General features: G+C 44.7%; 1 protein-coding gene across 1 annotated transcript; it reads left to right on the top strand.

The window, feature by feature from the left end:
• Positions 1-1782: 1782 nt before the first annotated feature.
• LOC306960447 (protein NLRC3-like) lies at positions 1783-6550 on the top strand (the record flags this gene model as incomplete). The annotated part of the gene is made up of 8 exons (XM_079552878.1): positions 1783-1814; positions 2027-2087; positions 2190-2376; positions 2444-4274; positions 4339-4506; positions 5613-5786; positions 5869-5915; positions 5994-6550. 8 exons carry the CDS (start codon positions 1783-1785, stop codon positions 6548-6550), a joined length of 3057 nt encoding a protein of 1018 aa, XP_079409004.1.
• Positions 6551-15031: the final 8481 nt, after the last annotated feature.

The raw sequence follows: 15031 nt of genomic DNA on the forward strand, positions 1-15031 counted from the left end.
TCGAGTCAAAACATGATTTTACTTTTTGTAAGGCAGACATTTTGTTTACCGTCCAGAAGCCTTTGTCAGCAACGCCCCGTGAGAGTGAAGTGTTGTACCATGTACAGAGGCGTAGGTTGCCATTAGGTGAGGCAGGCAGCTTAATATTACTGGGACATCACAAAACTGGTCCTCACAATGTCGTAATTACAAGAACACACACACACACACACACACACGCACACACACAACAAAAGCACATTAAAATAAGGCTGTTATTATTGGCACTCCCTCTGCAAGTGAAGTTACAGATAAAGAAAGTGAATTTGAATTGAATCTGTCTCACTGGTTACAAAAAGCTAAGGCAGTTACAAACATATGAAACAATACAATTTAATTTTTGAGCAAAAACATGGATCAGGGAAAACATAGAAACATTACAGTAAGTCTTAAAAGTCAAATCTTTATTCTTGTGTTTGATTGAATTATTTATTTATGTTTACCAGACAACAGCCCTTGGACAAATGACCACATGATGGATGAAGGAGAGCATGAAGAGGTCAGAGCTTCTGCGTCTCAAAGGTGAGATCCAGCACTGTTCTCCAGGTCAGAGTCAGCTATAAAGCCTCTGTGGCCTCTGTGTCCACAGACCTGGGATCAGCGCTGAGTCTGCAAACAGTGATGGCTCGATTGGACGATGGATAGATTTTAAAGGAGAACATGGCCCACAGTAAGTTAGAATTAGATTATGGTGTGAAACTTAATGAGTCATGAATCACAATTGTAAATATTGTTAAAATGCTAAAAGATGGAATTATTAAAACAGTGAAGGAAACATTGACGTCAGATGGGTTTGCTGTAAGGATTTTGTTTTGTTTTACACAGGTCCAACGTTCACCTTAAAACACATGATTCTGAAAGAGGCCCTGACTGTGAGTCCCTCAGGAGTGACTGGTCTATACATCAACCGATGAACTTTGCTTCAGAGCCGTAAGATCACATGATTTTGGATTCAAATACAAGGAGTTCTCATGTTAAACTAATGACAGCAAAAATCACTGGGCCTCATTTATAACCATAACAAATCAAGCCCTTTATAAAGTCGACAAGTTCCTCAATACGCTGCCCAGAGGCAGACTGACAGCAGCGAGGCTGCCTGCCTACACACACCACACCCTCACCTGCCCACATTGTTTTATTCGACTGCAGAGTTGCAGAAGTGTTTAGCAACCTGTCATTAACTTCAAGCAGTAAATTATTTCTTAAAAAACAAAACAGTGAATAAGGCCCAATGCTCTTTGACTGTCATTGTGTCTTGTAACTAAATATGTAACTATTTAGTTACAATAAAGTAATTTAGAGAAACTAAAGTATCTATTAATACAATAATTTGGTAGGTTATTTTTGTAGGTTTAACTTATTTTATGTGACATCGGGCCAGATCTTTGCTGTTTTTGTTTTCTTTGTATACTTTATCGTCCCCATAGGGAAATGTGTCCTCTGCATTTGACCCAGTGGCATCGAGGGACCCACTGGGGCCCATCTCCATGATGTGGAGCAAGGCTGGTGGTCAGGATGACCTGGCTGGAGGATTCACTATTGCACATGTTTTTTTGGCCTGGCGCAAGGACAGTCTTGGTCGAAATGAGGCTTTGATCTTGCACAAGCACAACTTTGCACTAGTGCTTTCGCCAGTAGCCTGAGGGCGTCTCTTAGCACAAGCACGGATAGGCCTGTGCGCTGGGAGGAGGTGGGACAGAGGGCGGCACAGTTAAGCTTTTGCAGTAGTGCTCTGAGGAAAGCATGGGGAGGCGCTACAACATCGCCATGAGTCCGTAAACATCCTGTCCTGCCCCATTCTGCAGCAGGTATGACGCTGAAGATTGCAAGGAGCACCACCCGTCTGCACAAACGTCTGCTCCACAGCTTAAGCTGAGAATCAAAAGATCTCTCCCATAGTGTTTTGGTGTATTGTCTCAAAAAGTTGCATTTTCATAGTTAATGGGAGATTCAAGAATGTCTGTGTGAGAGTCTATGTCGTCCACAGAGAGAAGACGAGCTTAAAGGAACATCATCCGCATCAGACACAACTGGACTCCATATTTAAGGTGTGTCCTTCACTGAAGTGTGCAGATGTTCAGATGAATGGACTTGTTTCACACAGATATGACACTGACTGCATTTGTGATGTTTCTAATGTGTCTGTGCAGCTTCTGGAGGAGGACATCTTCAATTTTGTCCAGAAGGAGCTGAAGAAGCTCCACAAGGCTCTGAGCACAGATTACCCAGAATGCTTAGAGCCAGTGGAGGATAAGGATGGAGAGGCTTTTCTGAAGATCACTGTGAACTTCCTGAGGAGGAGGCAGCAGAAGGAGCTGGCTGAGCGTCTGTGGAGCAGTAAGTCCATTTCACTCAGTCATTTGATCTTCTCTGAGACTCAGGCTCTGTCTGTGTCTTCATTCAGGGAGATGTTCTGGAGTTCTTCAGCGTAAACTGAAGCGTGACCTGCAACAGAAGTGTCAGTGTGTGTTTGAGGGCGTGGCTAAAGCAGGAAGCCCCGCCCTCCTGCAGCAGATCTACACAGAGCTCTATATCACAGAGGGAGGGGCCTCAGAGGTCAACCAGGAACATGAGGTCAGACACATGGAAACAGCCTCCAGGAAAGCAGGCGGAGCAGAGACGGCCATCACATGTGAAGACATGTTTAAAGGCCCCGCGGACACAGAGGCGCCCGTCAGAACAGTGCTGACAAAGGGAGTGGCTGGCATCGGGAAAACACTGCTCACTCAGAAGTTCAGTCTGGACTGGGCTGAAGGCAAAGCCCACCAGGACGTCCAGCTGCTGTTCCCCTTCACTTTCAGAGCACTCAATGTGCTGAAGGACAGGAGCTTCAGCCTGGTGCAGCTGCTCCATCACTTCTTTAGAGCAACAGAAGAAGTGAGCAGCTTTGAAGATCTGCAGCTGCTCTTCATCTTTGACGGTCTGGACGAGTGCAGACTTCCTCTGGACTTCACCCAAACCAAGGCCCTGACGGAGCCCACAGAGAGCGCCTCAGTGGAGGAGCTGCTGGTGAACCTCATCAGGGGGAGCCTGCTTCCCTCCGCTCGCCTCTGGATAACCACACGCCCCGCGGCGGCCAATCAGATCCCTGCTAAGTGCGTCTCCATGGTGACAGAGGTGCGAGGGTTCAGCGACCCACAGAAGGAGTTGTACTTCAGGAACAGGTTCAGAGACGAGGCCCACACAATCATCTCCCACATCAAGACGTCCCGAAGCCTCCACATCATGTGCTTCATGCCAGTCTTCTGCTGGATCCTCTCCACAGTCCTGGAGCATGTGCTGAAGACCAGTGAGAGAGCAGAGCTGCCCAAGACCCTGACTCAGATGTACATCCACTTCCTGGTGGTTCAGGCCAAAGTCAAGAACACCAAGTATGAAGGAGGATCTGAGACAGACCCACACTGGAGTCCAGAGACCAGGAAGATGGTGCAGTCTCTGGGAAAACTGGCCTTTGAGCAGCTGCAGAAAGGAAACCTGATCTTCTACGAGAGTGACCTGAGCGAGTGTGGGCTGGACGCTGCAGCCGCCTCAGTGTACTCCGGAGTCTTCACACAGGTCTTTAGAGAGGAGCCAGGCCTGTACCAGGACAAGGTCTACTGCTTCATCCATCTGAGTGTGCTGGAGTTTCTGGCTGCTCTTCACGTCCATCAGACCTTCGTCAACACTGGAGTCAACCTGCTCTTAGTGCACAAGTCCAGAAGGTCAAGTGTCCTCAGTGTCAAACCTAAACTCCACCCAGGACTAAAGTCCAGAAGTCCCAGTCTGAAAAGAAAACTGAAACATCTCCACCGCTCTGCTGTGGACCAGGCCTTACAGAGTTCAAACGGACACCTGGACTTGTTCCTGCGCTTCCTCCTGGGTCTATCACTGCCGCCCAATCAGAGCCTTCTCCAAGGTCTGCTGACACAGACAGGAAGTAGCTCCCAAACCAATGAGAAAACGGCTGAGTACATCCAGCAGAAGCTGAGTGTGGAAGTGTCTGCAGAGAGAAGCATCAACCTGCTCCACTGTCTGAATGAACTGAATGATGGTTCTCTGGTGGAGCAGGTCCAACAGTGCCTGAGGTCAGGACGTCTGTCTGAAGGTGGACTGTGTCCTGCTCAGTGGTCAGCTCTGGCCTTCATCTTACTGTCATCAGAAGAAGCTCTGGAGCAGTTTGAGCTGAAGAAATACTGTGCTTCAGAGGAGGCTCTGCTGAGGCTGCTGCCAGTGGTCAAAGCCTCCAACAAAGCTCTGTGAGTGAGGTCTATGTAAGTATGAACCTTCTAAACTTCTCCTAAAACAGTGTGTTCTCTCCAGACTGAGCAGCTGTAACCTGTCAGAGAGCAGCTGTGAAGCTCTGTCCTCAGTCCTCAGCTCCTCTAGTCTCACAGTCTTGGACCTCAGTAACAACGACCTGAAGGACTCAGGGCTGAAGATGTTGTCTGTTGGACTGAAGAGTCCTCACTGTAAACTGGAGCAGCTCAGGTCAGAGGGTTTACTCTTCATCTCTATTATGCAGGGAACACACAAGAAGATTTTTAGCCTTATATCAAGCACCAGTTGCACCTTCCCGCGTTCGTGGGTTTCTTGCAAGCGATAATTTGTCGTGATACTACTCGTGTGTGGCTTCAGTGCCACTGTGTTACAACTATAGAGTCAGAGCCTCAAAAACCTCAAATTGTATGAAGTGGTTGTGAACATACAATTCTGATTCTGAACAAACATGTTTGGTAGTTACGATTCTCAGTTGCCTTGAGTAACGGTAACTGCCAATCAGGAAACTCACCACTGTGGCGTTTCTGTCCACCCACATCCAGCCTGGGATGGACAAGCCATTGGGAGAACATGTGACCTGGTGATGCTTTTGGAGAGAGATGTGAGAGCCATCACAATGTTTTATGACGGGGCCATTACACAAAAGCACACTTTGTGTAGTTTGGGGTCTCGTGTCAGGTCTATTTATGAGAATTGTTTCGTCTGTTGGTTCATATCATATGTTCATGTGACTAATTATCACACGTTAGATTTAGTCTGGGGATCACAAATTCATTTTCTCGTAGGAGAGGTGTGGTTTACGATTGTCCATAGCTGTTTATTGGGCGCTATGAATGTCTCTCATATGTATCTGCACGAAGCCACAGCCAATCGTATCCTTGCATCAGATCACGTATGACGTACCCGCTGTAAACTTTCAAGCTCAACTATTTAGAACACGGTATAAAGCTTGATTGAAAGATGGCATAGTGTCTGCTGCTGTCATCTTGGATCCGTAAATAAAATTAAAAACATATCTGTAAACAAACTACAAGCTTCCGTATGTCGAATAGCGCGTCATCGTCTTGCATCGTCCATGCGAAGATTTCGGCCATGGTGCCTAGACTGCTGTGCAGTTCGAAATGATTGGAGTGCACACAGCAGCATGGGTATTCCCAGGCTAGTTGATATCAGTGAGAAATTCTAAATTGTGGAAAAATGTCCTCACACAGTATGTGTATTCTTGACTAAAATGGCTAAATATTTGTAAAATCCTCTCGTGTGTCCCAGGTTTTAGTTTGTCATTTCTATGACTCTGTTTAACCCTGTGTGTTCAGTCTGTCAGGGTGTCTGATCTCAGAGAAAGGCTGTGCTGCTCTGGCCTCAGCTCTGAGGTCCAACCCCTCCCACCTGACATACCTAGACCTCAGCTTCAACCATCCAGGAGACACAGGAGTAAAGCTCCTGACTGCTCTACAGGACGACCCCCACTGCTCACTCACTACTCTCAGGTGAGGACAGTCCTGTTATAAAGAGTGTGTTCAGTATGTTTGGTCACATCAGTTCTGTCTTGTCATCTGTGTGATTTTTCAGACTGCAGCCTTCAGGAGTCCTCTGCCTGAGCCTAGGACCCAGACGTTGTTCGTATTGACTTCATACAATTTGAAACACATTTTAAACCTTCCACTGAAGGGAACTAACTATCTTCTCTCCGTCAGATCTCACTGAACTCTCTCTGGATCCAAACACGACTCACAGAAAACTCAGACTCTCTGACAACAACAAGAAGGCGACACGTGTGAGTGAAGATCAGCCGTATCCAGATCATCAGGACAGATTTGACGTCTGGCCTCAGCTTCTGTGTGACACTGGTCTGACTGGGCGCTCTTACTGGGAGGTCCAGTGGAGTGGAGAGGTTTCTATATCAGTGTCTTACAGAGGAATCAGGAGGAAAGGAGATGGTGATGACAGTGGATTTGGATATAATGATCAGTCCTGGAGTCTGTCCTGCTCTAAAGATGGTTTCTTTGTTTCACATAAAAACAAAAGAACCCGCCTCTCTCACCCCTGCTCCTCCTCTGGGACAGTAGAGGTGTATCTGGACTGTGCTGCTGGCTCTCTGTCCTTCTACACAGTCTCCTTTGGTTCATTTATCCACCTCCACACCTTCAACACCACCTTCACTCAGCCTCTGGTCCCCGGGTTTAGATTCTGGTCTGTGGGCTCCTCAGTGTCTCTGTCTGCTCCGTCAAACAGGGAGTCGGTATTTGTGTAAAGAAACTTGTGTAAAGATGTGGCAGAAGAGAGAAGTCACGGAACACAGCATGTTGATCACAGAAAGGCCTCATCAAAATCATATTTTACAGAACCAGATCTTTTGGTTCGACTCACTAAATAGTGCCGTCCCTTTTGGCTCCCAATGGATCTTCTTATTTTATCTATACAGTTTAAACTTCAGACAAATTTAGCAGAGACTTTGAATCATGACTTATTAAATGAGCCAACTATACTCAAGCTTAGAAATGCAAAAGAACAGAAGATGGTCTTCATTAATTGTGATCTGTGTTGTTTGGTGTCCTCGGGTGTTCAAGTTGACTTAAGGAGGCGGTGGAACCATTATATACTGTAGCAACACCAACACTTGTATGGTCAGTATTACTTTTTTCATTGCAGACAGTGTGTACATTATTTACAACAGTGAAGAAGAAAGTATAAAGTACATTTAAACAAAGGTGAAGGAGACGTGAGACAATAGAACACTGGGCAGGTGTTACTAAAGGGAAAGTGGAGTTGTGCGTGGCTGGTGTGGGCGACGTATATGGATTAATGCAAACGCCATTTATTTATTAGTTAGATATACATGCTTACAAAATATATGTCAGTATGATAATGTAGAATAGAGGATAACACTACGGAAAGTAAATATCGAGCATGGGTTTTAATGACTTGAGAAAATTCCTTTTGTTTTCTTTTCACTCATTTAGACTTTTTTCCTGATCTGACCAAGAATACTTTTTTTGTTTGATGACCTTTCAGACAGATTCAAAGTAATCTAGCTTGAAATATGATAATATATCTGCCAAAAATGTTTTTTTTTTTAACCCCAACAGCAAATAAATTAATCTGAAATAAAGACAAAATGTATTGAGTTGAGTCAGAAACAACTACAATGCATGTCCAATGTAATGTAGAGTTAGGAGGTCCAGCTGCAATCTGCTCTCTCAGTAGGAAAGAATTACTCCACAATAGTTCATACATTTATAATGAATTAGCTTGTACTTGGTGTCAGCATGAGTTCAGTTCCCCAGAGCAGGTAGTTCCCTTCACATTTCATCCCTTTTCCTCCCAAAATGTATATGCCAGGTCGTACATAACAGTTCATCACTGTGCGTTACGTTCTGGTGTAATTCCATCACTCCAAAGAGCTTGTTAATTTCAACCCACAGCAGGGGGGTACAAGCTGCTGTCTTTCCATTTTTCCCATAAACCAGGTCATGTCTCCGACCGACAGGCAAACGGCAATCCACATCGGGCAGATAAGAATAAAATAAATTCAAAATTATTATTCGCTGATACCCAGATACCCAAGTCGAGCGTGTCCCCTCAGACACCCGTCCATCCACTCTGGCAGCCCCAGGACCAGGACCAGTGCCCTGCAAGACCCCTCCCATCCTTAATATTATTTTGTCCCTAATCCCATGTTAAGTCCTGAGTTTGTGTGAGAGGCATTAACATAAGTATTACCTTGTTCTTTTGTTGTATTTTTACCACCTCTTTATATGCATAATCTTGAGAATTTGTATTCATGTATTTTTGTATTCATTTACATTAAATATATTGTGTTAGTGTTTCACTCTTTCCTTCCTATCCTTGGAAAAGAAATGAAATAGTCATTTGCATCTGCTCTATGTACATTTATACATCTATTTGAATCAGAAAACAAAAAATGAGTCAGTCAGTTTAAGGTATATTTTTTAATGTTCATTTTTTAAGACCTTGCACTGGTGAATTAATAAAATTGTGGAGAATCACATATGTGTATTGTGTATCTGTCTTCTTATGCATATTCAGTCTATAGAGATTTTTTTATTAGATTCCCGTGCCTCAGCTTCCTCATCTCCACACATAATCCACACAGTCCAAATGCTCACACTTATCCCTATACAGTGAATTGTGTAACTGTATAAAACTGCTGTCATTAAGTCTCTAAAGAAGAGCAGTCTTGATGCCACAAGATCTGAACAACTAACGGCCCATATCCAACTTATAACAATGAAAAGTCTAAGAAAAAAATGTAAACCAACAAGGTGGCAAAGCCTGAGCATCGATGCAGGAAAAGTCTCATCTTCAGTTCTGGACCTGAGCGCCTTTCACACAGTGGATGTTACTTCACAGGTTAGAAACTGGGTGGGAATCTCTGGTACTGCTCTAAACTGGTTCAAGTCCCTTCTCGAGAACAGGAAGTTGAAATTGGGAACTGTGTCTCAGACAAAATTGCCATGACCTGTGGAGTCCCCCAGGGGTCAATCTTAGGACCCCACTTATTCAACTTGTACATGCTTCCATTGGGTCAGCTAATAAACAGCAATAATGTGTCCTACCACAACTCGGCAGAGGCCACTCAGATCTATTAAAAAAGGTTAAAAATCTCTGAGTAATCTTGGACCTGGACTTAAATGGTCAACATCAAAGCAATAACATCAGCTGACCCCAGACCACTCTTGTTTTAACTGTTGTTGCTTCAAAGTCTGCATTCACATGCTCTTGCTTCACTTCCCTGATGTCTCTTCAAGCTGTAGCCCCAAAGTAAGTCTCTGATGTGTCAGAGCAGAGCAAATGAACCAACTCGGGCTCTGAGAACCTCCTGGTATCTCGCTGGTCCCAGAGTCAGGACTAAACACTGTGTAGCCGTTTCAGTTTAAGCATTCTCCTATTTTCGTGTAATTAAGGCGAGACACTGCAGGTGAATAGGGAAAATAAATAAATGTAGAGATATCAATTTGAAACTTTTGCTGAACATCACAGATATAAATATGAGGAAAAAAATGTATTGCATTTTTTCTGTCATTTTATGTTTGAGCCAGATTAAATTTTATGGTTTTATTTTATTGACATTTTAGTAACTAAGATTTTTTCAGAGGGGATTTTGGATATTTTGTTCAGTTTTTCAATAAACTAATCATCAGTGAAAAAATCTGTAAAAACTCAAATTCCGCCTGTTTTTTTGTTGTTTCAAAGCTGAATAAATCAGGTTAGGAATTAGATATTAAAAAATCCCTCTGAAAAAACCTTCAAAACATTGCTAGGTCTCAGACTGGAAAGTTTGGAGTCTGTGGGAGCTTCTATAAGGGCTCAGGCTCTGCCCGAGTGCGGCTTCTCTCATTCAGAGAAAACCAGCCCTGAAGTTTTGTAGCGAGTGCTCATGCTCGGCCCGTTCTTCGACTTTTCCGCTCCAGCGTCTCGTAGGAGGAAAAATACCATATTTGGGTGAAAGCGTCATCACGGGGCCCCTTAGCAGGACACGTGGATGTAAAATCTGTCAATATTTATGAATGAAAACCCGCGGGAAAGACGGACTTTCTACGCGGCGCAGCAGCTACTTCCGGGGTCGCCCCCACCTCGCAGACAAAACATCATAAAATAAACATCACGCGGGTGAGTTTTGTCATTTTTATATCTGACATGAAAACTAAGATGTAAAGGGAGGAAAATAGATAAAAATCTCCACTTCGGCCACTGCGTGAAAAATCAATACTTTCACCTGCCGTGTCTCGCCTTAAAGAATGATCATATTTACTTTTATGGAGTGATTTTATCTGCCCTCTTATAATTTAATGTAAAAGTGGAGCACTGTGAGTTAACTAGTGTACGAAATGTGCCTTAAATGAACTTGCCCCGCCCACTTTCATCGGCTAATATTCTATCACTTGTTTCAGAGAGTTTTCATTGTTGCCCTGGCCTGAACTGCCACAGGATGCAATCTTTGTAATTAGAAATCATCATCCAAAATATGTCTGGACTGTAAATACATAATAATCAGGTTCATTTAAGTGTAATTAGGGACTGAACTAAAGAGTTTACTAGTGTTTGCTGCGTAACACGATCAAGTTTTACAGGTTTAAAACAAAGCAAGTCTGAACACGTGACTGAAAAACATTCCTTCGGAGTTTGAGGAAGTGGAGTCGCTGCAGCAGCTCGTTCTGTCGACAGGTACGTTTTTACTGTAGAATCTTAATCTATAGGTTTATTAAGCATTCGCAGGTAACAGCATTACTTTGGCTGTTACACAAATATCCGCCTTTTAATGTGGTTGTAAGAAAGATGTTTAGAAATGTGACAGAAAGCTATAATGAAGCAGGTACTGGTCTGATGCTGTTTTATGTTGAAGTCAAAGGGTTTATCATTATAGTTTATGGTGACTACTCTCAAAGTGTATCATCATCCCTTTCTGTGATGTTACAAAAACATTTAATCTTCCTCTAATGGTTTATACGCAAATATAAAATCCATGGTATGTGAGGAATGTAAGAAGTTAGGTCACCGAGGTCAGACGCAGCAGCAACTACTGAGGTTAAACCAAAAAGTGAAAGGTCCCTGGGCACAAATGTTGTATGTTTTATAAGAATAATTAATCTATTCATTGGGGAGATAAAAAAAAAAAGTAAATTTGTGAAACTGTAAATACTAAAGTGAGGCAAATAGTAAAACATTCCTAGTTTCACTTTGAGTTCAGACATTAGTTGGGCGAATGAAAACACCCACTCTCTTTGTGAGGTTGAATTTGTGGAATGATGGTGCCAAATGAATTAAGTGTTTAGTTTCAATAATAGCCATAATGTATGTTCGAAATAATATGAGAAATCCCTTTGTAAAAATATGTGTTGATTTTACTGGCTATATAAAGAATGTATTAAATTGCGGAGGTTGTTGGTGCTCACTACTTGCAAAGGAATAGAGGGCCTTGGAGATACACAGCTGTTTCCCAAAGCTTTTAAAGGCCGATGTGTTAGATTTAGTTTGGTATTTAATGATACACAAAAGTAAATGGTATATAATGGTAAATGGTCACATATATAAAGCGTCTTTCTACCTGCTTTAGGCACTCAAAGTACTTTACATCAAGGAACCAGTCACCCATTCATACACCCACTGTACGCAGACACTGGAGGCAAGGAGGGTGACGTATCCTTTTTTTTTGTAAAGCCCCTCCTCTCTGATCAACTAATCAGAGTCTAGAATCCTCCTGCATTGACCAATGAGGGGAACTTTTCCTGTGAACCAGCCTGTCAGCTTCAATCAGGAGTGGAGGGGGAGGAGCTTGATCGTTGACTGCTCTCGTCATTTGCAAACTAAGAAGGGCTTTTTGGTAAAAGAGCGGAGGAATTTGATTTGTTTACTTTCAAATGTCACTCTGTCTATCTACAGACTTTAACCTCTTAGTTTTCATGTCAGAGAATAAAAATGACAAAATTGGCCCTGTACGATTCTTATTTTATTACGTTTAGTCGCTAGTGAGGTGGAGATAATCCGGAAGTATACAGCCGTCTTTCCTACGAGTATTCATTCACAAATACTGACAGATTTTACATTCACGTGTCCCGAACGGTACCGGAGATGACGCTATAATTAAAATATGGTATTTTTCCTTCTGCAACACTTGTCAACAAAGACATTAGGCCTTGCAAAAGATTGTGTTTCTGGAGCAACAGGAGAGGGTTAATGAAAACAGAAGTGGACTCATAGGGCATCCTTGACGTGTTCCTCTGATACGAATGTTGGGAGAATGGCTCACTATTGTGTGAACATTTCTCTTTGGTGATGAGTATGTGACTTATCTACCTTATGTATGAAGACATCACAATATCAAGAAGCTTAGAATGAAGTCACATAACTCAGAAATGTATAATATCTAACCTCTTACTCCCACCTGAACATGTTTTCTTCTGTTCTCCAAATCTAAAAGCTTCTTCAAACCAGCGACAAAAAATTAGAAGAAAATGAAGATGTAAACGCAACAAAAAAACGCTTAAAAGTGACCCAAAAAAAGCGACAAAAATGACAAAAATACAGCAAAAAAATGACAAAAATACAGCAAAAAAATGACAAAAATACAGCAAAAAAAGACAAAAATACAGCAAAAAAAGGCAAAAATACAGCAAAAATATGACAAAAATACAGCAAAAAAAATAAAATTCCAGCAAAAATGACAAAAATCCAGCAAAAAAAAAACTAAAATCCAGCAAAAAAAGACAAAATTTCAGAAAAAACCCCCACCAAAATCCAGCAAAAAAAGTACCAAAAGAGCAGCAAAAAATGTGACAAAACAGCAACAAAAAAGTGACAAAATGCATCAAAAAAGTAATAAAAAAGTGACAAGAACACATAAGGGAAATGAAAAAGTGGAGAGAATGCATTTGGTTTTGGCGGGTGGTAAGAGGTTAACGTTTTGTACTTGGTGTCGTTCACAAGGACTGTGTACGCTAACAATTCATCCAAAAATAGAAGGAAAAAGGGAAGGAAAAAAAAGGTTGATATTCTTTGTTCCAGACTGTAGCTCTTGGAGTAAATGGACGATGATGATGGATGAAGGAGAGCACAAACCGGACGGAGCCCTTCCCTCTGAAACCACAGCCAGCCACAAAGCTCAGAGGTGAGATCCTCCACTGTTCTCCATGTCAGAGTAAGACCTAAAGCCACTGACTCCTCTGTGTCCTCAGACCTGCTCCTGGGACCGGCCCAGTGTTTGTGAGAAGTGACAGCTCCATGCAACGATGGGACGAGTTTCAAGGAGATGCTCCTCAGTAAGTTCTGACATGACGAACATGTGATGACATAATCTCATGTTGACATTATTTAAATTATTAATTAATAAGAAATAAGAAATGCCATCCATTTTCTTCCGCTTTATCCGGGGCCGGGTCGCGGGGGCAGCAGTCTCAGCAGAGATACCCAAACTTCCCGATCCACACACACCTCCTCCAGCTGTTCTGGGGGGACCCCGAGGCGACACCAGGCCAGCTCGGAGACATAGTCCCACCAGCGTGTCCTGGGCCTTCCACAAGGCCTTGTCCCACTAGGACATGCCTGGAACACCTCCCGCGGGAGGCGACCAGGAGGCATCCGGGACAGATGCCCTAGCCACCTCAGTTGGCTCCTTTCGACGTGAAGGAGCAGCGACTCCACTCCGAGCTCCTCCCGGGTAATTGAGCTCCTCACCCGATCTTGAAGGGTGCGCCCAGCCACCCTGCGAAGGAAACTCATTTCGGCCGCTTGTATTCGCGATCTTGTCCTTTCGGTCATGACCCAAATCTCATGACAATAGGTGAGGGTGGGAACATAGATCGATCGGTAAATCGAGAGCTTTGCCCCGACTCAGCTCCCTCTTCACCACGACAGAACGATACAGTGACCGCATCACTGCTGACGCCGCACCGATCCGTCTGTCGATCTCACGCTCCATCCGTCCCTCACTCGTGAACAAGAGATACTTGAACTCCTCCACTTGAGGTAAGGACTCCCCACCGACCTGGAGAGGGGAAGCACCTTTTTCCGGTGGAGAACCATGGCCTCGGATTTTGAGGTGCTGATTCTCATCCCGGCCGCTTCACACTCGGCTGCAAACCGCCCCAGAGCAGCTGAAGGTCCGGGTTCGTTGAAGCCAACAGAACAACATCGTCCGCAAACAGCAGAGATGAGACTCTGAGGGTCCCAAACCGGACACCCTCCGGCCCCTGGCTGCGCCTAGAAATTCTGTCCATAAAAGTAATGAACAGAACCGGTGACAAAGGGCAGCCCTGGCGGAGACCAACACGCACCGGGAACAGGTCTGACTTACTGCTGGCAATGCGAACCAAGCTCCTGCTGCGGTCATACAGGGAACAGACAGCCCTTAGCAGAGGGCCCCGGACCCCATACTCCCGGAGCACCCCCCACAGGGCACCACGAGGGCCCCGGACCCCATACTCCCGGAGCACCCCCCACAGGGCACCACGAGGGACACGGTCGAACACTTTCTCCAGATCCACAAAACAATAGAGCTGGTCCAGTGTGCCAGGACCAGGACGAAAACCGCATTGTTCCTCTTGGATCTAAGGTTTAACTATCGGCCGGATCCTCCTCTCCAGCACCCTGGAATAGACCTTGCCGGGGAGGCTGAGGAGTGTGATCCCTTTGTAATTGGAACACACCCTCCGGTCCCACTTCTTAAAGAGAGGGACCACCACCCCGGTCAGCCAATCCAGGGGCACTGTCCCCGACCGCCACGCGATGTTGCAGAGACGTGTCAGCCAAGACAGTCCTACAACATCCAGAGACTTAAGGTACTCAGGGCGAATCTCATCCACCCCCGGAGCCACCGAGGAGGTTTCTCACCACCTCGGTGACTTCAGCCCCAGTGATGGGCGAGCCCACCTCTGAGTCCCCAGCTCCTGCTTCCTCATTGGAAGACGTGACGACGGGATTGAGGAGGTCCTCTAAGTACTCCTTCCAACGCCCGACGACATCGCCAGTCGAGGTCAGCAGCCCCCCACCCGCACTGTAAACATTGCTGGTGAGGCGCCGGATGGTTTGCCAGAATCTCTTCGAGGCCGACCGATAGTCCTCCTCCATGGCTTCTCCGAACTCCTCCCAGACCCGAGTTTTAGCCTCCGCGACCGCACGAGCTGCAGCACGCTTGGCCTGCCGGTATCTCTCAGCTGCCTCCGGAGTCCCACCAGCCAACAAGGCCAGGTAGGACTCCTTCTTCAGCTTGACGGTA

This window comes from Gobius niger, assembly GCF_951799975.1.
Source record: "Gobius niger genome assembly, chromosome: 3".
NCBI classification, from domain to species: Eukaryota; Metazoa; Chordata; class Actinopteri; order Gobiiformes; family Gobiidae; genus Gobius; species Gobius niger.